The sequence below is a fragment of the Agrilus planipennis genome, unplaced genomic scaffold (genome assembly GCF_000699045.2).
Source record: "Agrilus planipennis isolate EAB-ADULT unplaced genomic scaffold, Apla_2.0 scaffold28, whole genome shotgun sequence".
NCBI lineage: Eukaryota > Metazoa > Arthropoda > Insecta > Coleoptera > Buprestidae > Agrilus > Agrilus planipennis.
Genome location: NW_020438897.1, coordinates 365,016 through 377,824, shown reverse-complemented (window position 1 = coordinate 377,824; position 12,809 = coordinate 365,016). Strand labels below are relative to the sequence as shown.

The 12,809-nt window shown below is 35.6% G+C and overlaps 1 protein-coding gene across 4 annotated transcripts in view; it reads left to right on the top strand.

The window, feature by feature from the left end:
* The window catches only part of LOC108744566 (5-hydroxytryptamine receptor-like), a 305,073-nt gene that overhangs the window by 234,732 nt on the left and 57,532 nt on the right, over positions 1–12,809 (top strand). For all 4 annotated transcript variants that reach the window (XM_018480407.2, XM_018480409.2, XM_018480411.2 and 1 more), the window contains one exon: positions 5,581–5,701. In XM_018480407.2, coding sequence (XP_018335909.1) covers positions 5,581–5,701 — 121 coding nt within the window. The remainder of the gene's footprint in view (positions 1–5,580; positions 5,702–12,809) is intronic.

Sequence of the window (12,809 nt, the reverse complement as noted above, 5' to 3'; positions counted from 1 at the left end):
TTCCCACCAGCCAGTAATGCTGGTGGGCGGGCAGTCCCTCCGGACTACGCCGGAAGGTAGGGCGGAAAGCCCTGTTCAGCCTGCTTTCAGGAATCGTGGGAATGGGTGGGTGGTGGTTCGGGAGAGAACGATGAGACGGACGAAATGAAGACAGAAGAGAATGAAAAATTATCTATGGAATATTACTGCCTCAGCATTTGCCTAAGTGATCCAAGGAAACCACAGAAAAACTTGGACCAGGGCAGACGGACCCGGAATCGAACCGACGTCCTCCCGAATGCTAAGCAATGGTCTAGACCTGTAGGCCATGCCACCTAGAGCAACCCACATCCTTAACTGTTTGCGAACAGTAATCTAATCTAGGTCTACCTCTACCCCTACTAACTTCCGTTTCTGCCCCGTAATATGTCTGACTAGACCTTCATGCCTGAGAAGGTGCCCTACTAACCTATCTCGCCTATTTCTTATTCTTTCTAATACCTCTTCATTTCTGACCTTCTCTATCCACGGTATCCTCATCATTCGTCGAACGCTTCTAACCTTTTCTATTCCGCCGCGTTCACTATCCATGTTTTGCGCCCGTACAGCGCCGCGCTCCAAAGATTCACCTTTAACAACCTTTCACGAATTTTCAAATCAACTGTTTGCGAGCATAGCAGTGACTTCATTTTATTGAAAGCGACTCGACCCTATGCTATCCTCTGCTTTATATCCCTAGTAGTACTCCTTCCGTCCTGACTCTATCTAACTTCCTAGATACCTAAAATCTGCCACTTCTTCTAATTTTTCGTCTCGTATCTTTATATTCGCTCTTCCCCTACTTTTTCTTCTCTTGCAAATCAGTATTTTTGTTTTACTTTTATTTATTTTCATACAGTCAATACCGCATTCGTTTTATTTAAAGCTATCTCTAACTCCTCCTTGCTAGATGCCAATACAGATATAATAATTAATCTCAATCAAATTATTTTTGTTTTTTTTAAACTATTGTCCTAAAGATCGAAACGAATCATGAAATTTTACAATCTTTTTGTTACTTAGCACATCTTCGAATTTTCATAGCTTACGACTATTCAGAATGGTTTTTAATTTTTCAAAGGAATAATTACTTCCCCTAAGACAAGGCTGAAATTCAAAGGTAGTCGTTCATTAATGGAGATTGGTTCTTGTGTCAAAATTAATATCGATTCGACTGAGTAATGAAGAAAACGGTAGCGATGCATTTCTGCATTTATATTGGAGAAAATTACTAGAATAATAAGTCGTCATCTTTACTTATTACAAATTTTGGAACAATGCCAATCTTTCAAATATTCATTTGCTTATATATGTAGCTGAATACTTTCCAAAAGAATTTTTTATTGGAAGAATTATATTTAAATAATTAATGCCTACATCTACATTCATATCTTCAGAAAATTTCTTTTGATGATTTCTTTTCACGAAACTTTGAATGAAACCTAATTTTCTAAATGAGCACTGTTTAGTGGACTTTGTTAGAGAGAGATAAGAGAGATACCATCGAAGAAAGGACTGTAATAATAGAGCTGTAGATTAAAAATAACAAAGGCTCATTTTAACAATGTAAGCTACCAATTGTACTTATTATTTACTTTGTTTACGCCATCAATGCTTTTGCGTTCTGTTTGGAACTAACCAAAAAAAGGATGTTTTTCGTTCTTCAAAATTACTCTGGCGAGACTTAGAAGTAAGAAATTTTAAATTAAACTGAAAAGGTACAACTTTAAAAAACAAATTCAGGCAAAATAGTATCCTAAATTTCTTTATATAGTGAATAAAAATAAAAAAGCATATCATATTTACTGTCTTGTCCACATTATTAAATAGCATCATAGTATAAAAGTAAACACATTAAGTTTTAATAGAATAAAATAATTCGAAGTGGTTTGTATTCTGTCGAAACTGCCAAACGCGGATCGCGATTTCGATAATTTTGGATCTCATCAGCGTGTCGCAGACAGCCCGACAGAACACAGACCAACTTTTACCTGCTGTCTTAACAGCGCGTTTTAGAAAATACTACAAATGGCGCGGTAAACAGCAGATGGCGTTTACCGCGCCATTTGTAGTATTTTCTACATTAAGTTTTATTCAGTTATTAAATTTATCAGGTATACTTAAGTCATAAGATTCTTTGAAAACATTTCTCTATTGTTAAAGCACGTTCAATTTGAAAAGACCATTATAGACATACATAGCACTGTAATAAAATTGTACCCTCTGGGTCAACAACATGAACAACAACAAGTTTAGAAGCAAGGGGCTAGTTTTCACCCCCATATAGATAAATAAGTAGGTACTGCCTACCTATTGTGAGTAAATACATAAATATAGTAGTTTTAAGATTCATAGAGAGAATTCATATAACTTCCATCAAACATTTATATCATTATTATTCAAACATTTTATTCGTTCAGCATTTCATATTACTTTTCAATCATTTTTTATATTAACATTTTATACAGTAATTTCTGCATTTATTTATATATTCGTTAGTTTGTCATTAAATAATTAAAAAGTAACAAACAGTTTTTTAACTCACATCACTTGAACTACTCTAGTGTTAGTGATAACACTAGAAGGGTAAACACCAGGTTTGCACGATTTTACATTTACTTTAAATTCAACTCATTTTTATCCTGAATATTTCCAAATCATGACACACTTATTGTTATACTTTTAAAAATCAGTGCCCATTTGTTCACCATTACTTTTCATAATGCATTACATAGCATAATTTAGACACCATAACGATCTCGCACATTGTTGTAAATTTAGGGGAAGATCTTTTAACATCTATTAAGATTTATATTAATAAATAATAATTAATCGATAAAATTGTCTTGAATCAAGTCACATAACATCGATTGTGCACTCATGATGGTAGACTTATCTCTACACATAATCTCCATGATTATACAATATTATTCGTATTCGTTTTCTGCCCTCTACTAATTGTTTACTTTATCATCTGCTGTTGCTAATTAGAGGGCCGATTAATAACAAACAAAATCAAGGATAAAAATTAAATCATTAGACATTGCCTACGTATTATATATACATAGAAATTAATAAAAAAGATTAATTTAAGAAGCTTGAAAATAACAAGTACATTAAAATAATTTAAGAGATATTAAATAAACAACTTAGCATTGTTCTGAAAACTGTATGGAGGTATGACAGGACTGATGTGATACAGATATTTTGATGAAAATCTGAGCATATATTTTTTTTATGAGAACTTCGTTTTTAATTAAAAAAGAAAATGCGACGTTACTAACACTTTAAACAGAAGCTTCCCCCACACGGCCTGTTGGCTACCTTATTGTGTCAACCTTCTTAATATAAAAAAACAACGAAGATGAACCCGTTAAACTTTCTCTAAAAATAAAAACATTATGTACTTTCTCCTTCTTTCATTACTCCCTCATTGCGCCTACTGTTGTAAAATAAAATACCCATGAGCCACCCCTGTATTAAAATATCTCTTCAACTATACTCTACATGCCTGTTCTATTACTGTAGACAGTCGCACATAATAATAGTAAGAGGTTTCCCAGAAATTGTTACATAACGCCTACGATACTGAAATCCACTACAATAGATTTTCTTCTCGACGACAGGCTTCGTTCAATTTTCACAAGTACCATTACTCAAAGCTTGCAAATTTATTGTGCATTAGTTGCCTCAGAGAATAACGTTACGATCTGTTCGATAAACTTAGAAAACAAGCCGTCGATACAAGTTACACGGACGGATCTTCTATAACGATTGCTTTCAACATTCTTTTTATTCGCTACAGGGTTCTCAACTTTTTAAGCGCTTCCAACGCTTTCGCTAAACCACGGGAAGATAAAAAGAGTGGTCTGAGATAAGTTCAAGTCACGAAAGAGTGTAATACGTACGTTAAAATAAAGTTCTCGTATATTTTTTCGAATATTTTTTGTTCACTTGGTGTTAGGTACACGGGGTAGTCGGGTAGAATTGTAAACAAATTGTAAAGTGTCCTATTATGTTCGTCACGTACAGTTTATTACAGTTTTATTGGTAAAATTCCCCTCGGCTGCATTCTTGTAGGTCCAATGACCGCCTACCTGGGGGTAGGATAATATTATGTTTTTACATTATAGTTAGATATAGTAATTTCATAGATTTTATAAAATTTTAAACCAGTGCTATTATAGACTCGCTGGAGAAAACATCATCTCCATAAGACAATCACGATTATCCTAATTCATTCCTATTGATTTTTATCATCATTTTTAATTAATCGGTATTTGTAGTTTTAAAGTTAGTTTATAGTGGATTAAATTTAAGTTAAATTAAATATAGTTATTTCTACAATCACTACAATTACGTGTCTTATTTCATGTGGTACTTAGTACACCCCGTTGATAATAGTTTATATAAAAAACTTAATCAACGCCAAAACACTTGGCATACATATTCATCATCATCATAAGGTCGTCAGTCCTAAGACTGACTGGACACGCGCCTCCTCTCTTTCCTATCCTGAGCTACCTCTACCCCCTCCTAACTTCCGTTTCTGCCTCTAATATGTCTCTAACTAGACCTTCAGACCTAAGAAGGTGTCCTACCAACCTATCTCGCCTATTTCGTATTGACTTCCTCTGTTCTCCTATTCTTTCTAATACCTCTCCATTTCTAACCCTCTCTATCCACGGTATCCTCATCATTCGCATGTAACACCACATTTCGAACGCTTCTAACTTTTCTTTTCCACCGCGCCCACTGTCCATGTTTCGCACCCGTACAGCGCCGTGCTCCAAACATACACCTGTAACAACTATTTTCGGATTTCTAAATTAACCGTTCGCGGGCATATAAGCGACTTCTTTTTATCGAAAGCGACTCGACCCTGCGCTATCCTTTGCTTTACATCCCTATTACTTACTTACATATTGGATTACATTAATTCGAAACTTTTTAACTCGAACTTCTTGATTTCTCTAACTCGAATTTTTCTATAAATCCAGATTCGAGTGCGAGTTGTATGCTATAAACCTTTTATTTATCTTCTTCGGGAAAATCAACTGTAGCGATAAGTAATCAAAAATTACATATTTTAAGTGGAACTATGTATTACCATCATAATCTGAACAAAAAGCAGTTAGGTTAGGATCATAAGGCTACGGTAGAAAAGGACAACACAGGCGAAGTACTCATAACGCTTGACATCGTGATCGTAGTTTCTAAAGGTTATTAGCGGTGGGCCTAATGACAATAAAGTACGTAGAAGCGATGTCTTCAATTCAAAAAGTTTAACGGAAAAGCAGAAATATCCTAACTCGATTTTTTTCCGACTCAGGCGTAATTTAGGAGGCTCAAGTTAAGGAAGTTATGTGTGCGTTATCCTTCAAAGATCAGGATCAAGCGTCTATTTCAAGTACTTATCTAAGTTGATGAAATATTAACAATAAATTTAAAAGTATCAAATCCCTTAACGCATTATCATTACGGATATAATCGAACGATAAAAACGTAAATTTCATTTATTTTAAAATAAAATTGTATAAATATTTTATTTTGTTGTTCCAGGAGAATGGGATGCAGGCGAAGTACGGCGCTGGACAAACGTTATTTGAAGCAAACGACAACTCCCTCTTAAAGTCAAGTGTGGATCCACTTACCGCTGCATCTACAGGACAAACATTAGAAGGTTCGTAAAAGAGAGCCTTTCACTAAAAGTGTTTCTAGGTCAGCCCTTCAAGCCACCATAACAATAAAATTTATCGTTACTCCTTCAGTTAACCTTGACATATTCCTTTTTTGTTTTAAACAAATGTGATTATTTTATTTCATTCTTCTGTAGAAAATGTCAAGAAGCTTAGACTTTCAGGGCCTGTTTCATCCTTTTTTCTAGGTTTATAAATTTGTCCTTCAAGTCATCGTTTCCCTTCTCTATTTTTTTCATGCAGGTCTCTCCATCTTACTTCTTCGTCTCTTTTCTGTTGTTTTTCTTAATATTCCTTTTTTTGTTTTTGACGCTCGTTCCAGTCAAATGTTCGTTCAACTCGAAAAACAAGTGGTGGTCACAGAGTGCCAAGCGCGAACTGTAGGGTGGATGGGTGATTATCAGTCTTATCATCCCCTACTTTTTTTAGACTAACTGCAGACGCCGTGTATACCACTTGCAGACGTTATTAACATCGGTCATTTATTGAAACATGTTGATAGGTTTAACGCCTTTTGCTTTCAAAAACCAAATAACTAGGCGATTTTCACACTTAGCGGTAACTTCATTATCAACTATGACCAAGCCCAGATGGAGCCTCCCAGCAGGGTATAAACGAGGGTTTGTATGAGTCTGAGGTAAGTAATTACAAACGCAGCAGTGTGGCCAACAGTTACGAAAAAAGTTTCCTTGAAGCCTGAACGCTTTGGAGACCTGCCTCTGGAATTACCCGATGAAAATTAACTACTTTATATATATATACATACAATTTATATTTGAAAATTTTGAGAAGTGTGTACCAGGGGGAAGCATGTATGAAAGGAATAGGCGATTTCTGGAATTAAAACCTATTCATTTCGATAACTACAGGGTTTGTCCGGAAAGTAATAGAACTGAGTCGATTTAAAAAAAAATTATTGAGCCAATCGTTACAATTCTTTAAAAACTTTCAAAATAGGCTCCTTCTGCGTCGATGCAGCGCTGCCAGCGCGATTTCCAAGCATTGAACGCGTCACGGAAGGCATTCTCCGGAATAGCCTTAAGAGCCGCGGTGCATGCTGCTTGGATCCCCTCTGTCGTCTCATAATGCTTGCCTTTCATCGGCCTTTTCAGACGAGCAAACAAAAAAAAGTCCGAGGGGCCACATCTGGGCTGTAGGGCGGCTGCGGAAGCTTTGGGATGCCGGCCTTGGTCAGGTAGCTGTCTACAAGAAAGGCGGTGTGAACCGGGGCGTTGTCGTGGTGCAACTTCCAGTCGGCTGCGATGTCTTGTCGGACCCGATTGACCCTTCTTTTTAGTCTCTTGAGCACTTCCACGTAAAACTTGGCGTTGACGGTTTGTCCAGGAGGAATAAATTCATGGTGGACGATGCCTTTCATGTCAAAAAAGACAATGAGCATCGTTTTCACTTTGGATTTGCTCATTCTTCCCTTTTTTGGGCGAGGAGACGCCGGCGTGTGCCACTCGGAAGATTGCCTCTTTGTTTCGGGATCATACTGAAAGATCCATGACTTGTCATCTGTGATTACGTTATTCAAAAATTGGGGGTCACTTTCACACATGTTTATTAAACTGTATAAACACTGTATATTAAAGTTAGGAATCTACCTGTAGCAAATTTTCGCCTAAATGGGTTTGAGTGTCCTCGCTGTCAATATACCATTGCCACTTATATCTAAATCATTTTTTAAATATGAAGTTTGCTAACAGTAAATGCAGCTGAACTAATGAGATATGGCCCCTTAAATTGTAATGCCTATAAATGCACATTGGACGATAGTTATTCTGTGTTAAGGTAAATCATTGAAGTCCAGCTCATCTTCGAGCTAGGAACTTGACCCACACCAACTGGTCCGGCTGTAATTTTCATAATCAATAGAGTGGACGACTAAATAAACAAAATAAAAACAAAGTTCTTTTGTTTCGATTTCGAGAAGAGTTTCTTTTGTTCCTATGCGTAAAAATAGTGTTATAGATTGCACTGTAATAAATCTCAAGATAAAATACAAAATGTGTACACAAATTGGTCAAGGTTGACAGCAAGAAGGCTGCCATAAAGTCATGTATTGTGATGTGCATGTCGATCAAGGACTCAAAGAGTTTAATTTTATTGAATAAAATAATTCCAAGTGGTCTGTATTCTGTCGAAACTGCCAGGCGCGGATCGCGATTTCGATCTTTTTGGGTCTCATCAGCGCGTCGCAGGCAGCTTCGACAGAACACAAACCTTGTTGGAGCATACGTAATCCTAAAATGTAGCATCGTACTACAGATGGCGTTTACTGCGCCATTTGTGGTGTTTTCTTTAATTTTATTGTTTCATAAATGTTTACTTTCACTCGGAAATGGGTCAGACGGTGAAATATTAGACTATTGTGTCTGCCAGAGCCACCCCATGTCATCCATAATATTTAGGAACGGACCCCTTTTTTTAAATATTCAAGTTAATTTAAGTTGTAATTTTTCGTTTCTAAGTGAGACTGCTCACATAATGCAAAGACAGCTCATATAATTCAGAGACAGCTTACATAATTCAAAGACAGTTTACAAGTATCCCAAGATAGGTTAAGATACCTGATACGAGCCCTTACAAAGCTAACCCCATCCGAACACCACATCTGCCATGTTTTTTAGGCTCCTCCTATTTGACGCATTCCAATGTCAAGCTTTTTAACCAAAATTTTTTTCTAAGCAAAAGCTGCTCCCATATTTAAAAGTAAACCAAGTTAAGTTCGTTTGTTGTTCAGCAATGGAGGAGACGATAGACTTTTAATATTACCGAATCTAATTTAATTTTGAAAACACGTGTACACGTACATATTAGTTTGCAGTCGCAGCGTTTCCTTTTTTATAGAAATTGCCATGGAATGGATCAATCAACAAACTTAATCGTTGTTCTTCCTCGGTACCAGGTGCCTTAGTTTATTGTATGTACTTCAAAGATTGATGACCTAAAACCGAATGACGTCAACTCCTTTGTTTTCACATATTCAAACGTACACGTGTTACTATTATCGTTGTATCCAAACTTAACTTGTTTATAAACTAACTGGATAAATTTACAAAACACTTATCTAATTTAGCAAATATTAAATTTTGGTTAAACAATATAATTTTAAAAGGTCTTTAGATGAATTATTGTATTATGGTTCCGCAACTTTCAATATTACCATTTCACCGAGATAATGTTTATATTTAAATTACAATAAAGCAGTCTGGTATTAAGTACACATCATAATAAAATGAATAAAGTCGAGCTAGCATGTTGAATGTTCTGTAACATAAACCACGGTTATTATCGAGGTTATTACTTATTTGCATTAGCACCTGGTAGTGTTTACTAACGAGATCAAAAACACGATACACGTCTAACGATTTTGACATGATACTAACCACCATTAACTTTTTGTTGCTGACAATATTATCACAAGAAAACAATAAATTAGGGCAGCTCAACAACGTATCAATGGACCAATTTTCTATCGTATAAAAAGTATATGTACCGTAAAAAAATGGTAACAGGCTTTTCAACCTCAATTCACAGGTCAATAAAATCTAGCATTGAACAGAAATAACAAAAGGATAGTTATTCTCGACTTAAATTGTGACTGAGAATTTCCACAGCAGGTCACAATTTTAGTATATCCTTCAAAACTCAAAAAATACAATTTTCAATCTTTTTGAAAGTATCACCACATGAAGTACAAGGAACTATGAATCCTGAGATTCTTTACCGACCTTTATAGTCCAAAACAGTGATTCCTAATTGGTGTTGCGCGGAACATTAGTGTCCCAAGAGTTCTGAGAGTGCAAACAAAGAGGAATCAGTGATCATAAAAATGAAATGACTGTTAATTTATTTTTTATTGTCCAGATGGAGTTCCGCCAGGAATAGGTGGATCAGTTAGCCCAAACAATTTGGGAACTCCTGGTCTAAACTCCAATCATTTGGACTAGCAATCGGATGGACACCGGTTCGATTCCGGACCCATCCCCGCTTATTCAAAAATTTTCTTCCACCTTACCCTCCGGCACTTGTGTGTAGGTCACAGGAACTGCCCACTCACCAATATTAGTAACGGGCTGGAATTTTAAAGCAAAATTACTACTCTCTTAGTGGTTTCATTACTTTTTTCACGTAGTTATGCTCATAAAACGATCAAAAGTTGCATTTTTCAAAATGTGACTCATCTAGGAATAAGATATTCGAAGTAGGTAAAGTCCCTAGGTATATAGAGCAATGGAATACGTGGTATTTTGGATTATTGAAAATGGTTTACAATCCCGTATATCAGCACTGAATTCAATTTCGTGACACCACTACACATTTTAAATTTGCCGCGTCGTCTCGGAGTGAAAATGACGGGTTTGCGATACTCTATATATATATCTAAAGATTCTAAAAGTAGGTGGTTAAAAATTCTGACGCCATTACCCCTTCATCAAGTATTACCTTTTGATTTACTTTCGATCAATATTCTTGATTTCATGGATATTTTTAATCATAATTTTGAATTCGAAATGCAAAACAACGGCCTCTCATAAAAAATGCATAAACAAATTATTCGTCGAAACCATTTTTGTTTTATCAAGCAGTCACATTATGCTACAATTTTCATTCTACAATACCATCTATTAAATTTTGGCACGATCGTGGTCTAAATCACTAATGATTTGCAACCATTTAACTGCGTAAACATCCTTAAATTCGTCATTTATGTAGAAAGTGTTCATTCAATGCCTATTAGGATTCCCTTTAAAGAAATATGTTTGCTTTTCGCTTGTCATTTCTAAGCTGCTCCCTAAATTCGGAATTTGTGGGCATTTATTAGTTCATTGCTTTTTATTTTGCTATTTTAATGGAATGTAAACATCGATATCCTTTCATCGTTTTTATTAGCAATTATATATTTATTATACATAAATTATTTATACGATCTTTTCCTATTTTTTTGCTCCCTTTTGTTTTTTTTCCTCTACCATTTATCGCAAAACTTTTAAAATGTCTAAAATTTTGTGCGTCGAGTTTCTCACAGACCGTTTCACAAGTGATTTTCTCCCAAAATAACCCAGTTTTAGAGAAAGTTCTCGATCTACTGATATTGTTATCAAAGATAGGAAGAGCGTCAGCTGTTTTCGACCCTCGTGATTCGATTAATTTGCTTCTCAACCGGCTCGGTTCGCTTGTTATAGACAGGAAAGAACGCATTTCAGCTAATAACATCTGGAAAGAAACAGAAAGATCGAAAAGTGATACTGCCAATCAAGAAAGGGAGAAAGTCTTATAATGCATTTAATCGCTTTTATTTCCCTTAACAGACACGTTTATTTAACTTATACAACAGTTTATTGTTTACTGCTCTGAAATATAATTGAAATTAGGCACTTCTATCGTTCTCTCCAACGTAACATTTTCACTGATCTTCAAATTAACGGACAATATTTATAATTGTATACATACCTGCCAATATTAGGAAGCCCTTGTGTTTATCAAATTTCCCCCCAATAACTATAACAAGATCAGATCTAATACTGTTTTTTAAACCAAAACTGAAAATTCGTACACAACCCCAACATCATGAATGCAATTATTAATTCCTATTAGTAACAGTGAACTTTTAGACATACAAACAGACACTTAATTTTCCTGTTTTATTGTGCTTTATCACCTCTTGCAAGCGTGCTAACTTATTCCAGAAACACTATACAGGGTGTCCCATTTATAATAATTAAAAAAAAACATGACTTCCTGACACAAAATACAACAAAAAAGTGTTATACAATTTTTCAATTTAGTGACAATTGAGCTCGCAAATCGTCTTTGTAAATTTGAACGTACAATTTGTTTCATTACGGGCCTGGATCTAGGCGACTAACGTCGCTCAGCTGATCTACGGTGGATGTAACAAGTACCTATCAGGAAGAAGCCGAATGCACTTCCACCTTTAAAAAAAAGGTAAAAGTGAAAAAGAAAAGCATAGCTTTTATAAAAAAAGTTGAAATTGTCCGCCATTCGCTTCAATGCAACACTGACAGCGGCGTACCCAGTTGCTGCGAATTTTAGCCCAGATACCGGGAATATTTCGAATTATACGATAGACATTGGTAATGTACCTCACCACCAACTGACGGTTGAATAAGAACCCTACTAGAATGCACTATCACACTACTAATTGTCCTTATTATAAAAGTCTTTTATGAAATGACCACTAAATAAATAAAGTAACACTAACAAACAAGTAAATTCCACAACAATCCAAAGCTGAACAACTTGTTAGAAACTTTAAACCTTTTAAAACTTTTGGGTGTTTCATTCCCACCAGCCAGTAATGCTGGTGGGCGGACAGTCCCTCCAACCTGTACGACATTATATGTATTTATTCCAGTCACTTTCAGCAGTGCAATTATACGAGGTTATATCAATATTTAGCTTTTTACATTTAATGAAAGCAAAGTAACCAAAATTGGTTCTTCTGGACACACCCTTGTATTACTCAATGTGGGGTTAATGAGCCCTGCCAGGCAAAACTAACGTCGGAATGAGCAGTTTAACACACGTGGTTGGTCAAAGTAGGTCTGCATCTTGTCTCAACTTTTACAACCATAATAAATACATTTGTTTTCGTAGACTAATACGTTATGTTACAAAACCTTTGCCAAACACTGGGTGACCGGGGTTGTTTATGCACCGCTTCTAACTATTCCGTTGTCGTTATAATTTCTTTTCTATTTAAAATAACATAATACTCGACGTCATGGACCACATTAGGTCCACTTCAGTTTACGATCTTGGGATTTTCGATTGTGATAGATACGTAGTTTTTCTAACATGTTCAGTCATCAAATGGACCTCAACGCGAGTGCATTTTCTTCGGCTCATCCGTAACTTAATACTAAACATAAACAATAACATTACCCCAAAAAGCAGCTGATTCCGACCTACTGAAGGTGATTTTTTCTACGATCAGTTGGCATTCGTAATTGATTTGCAATTGTGCAGGGCCGGCATCAAAACTGTTGCAATTTTATAATTTTTTATTTTGTTTCAAAAGTCAAAAGTGTTGTAACATTTTATGCTTCATTAAGGATGTTT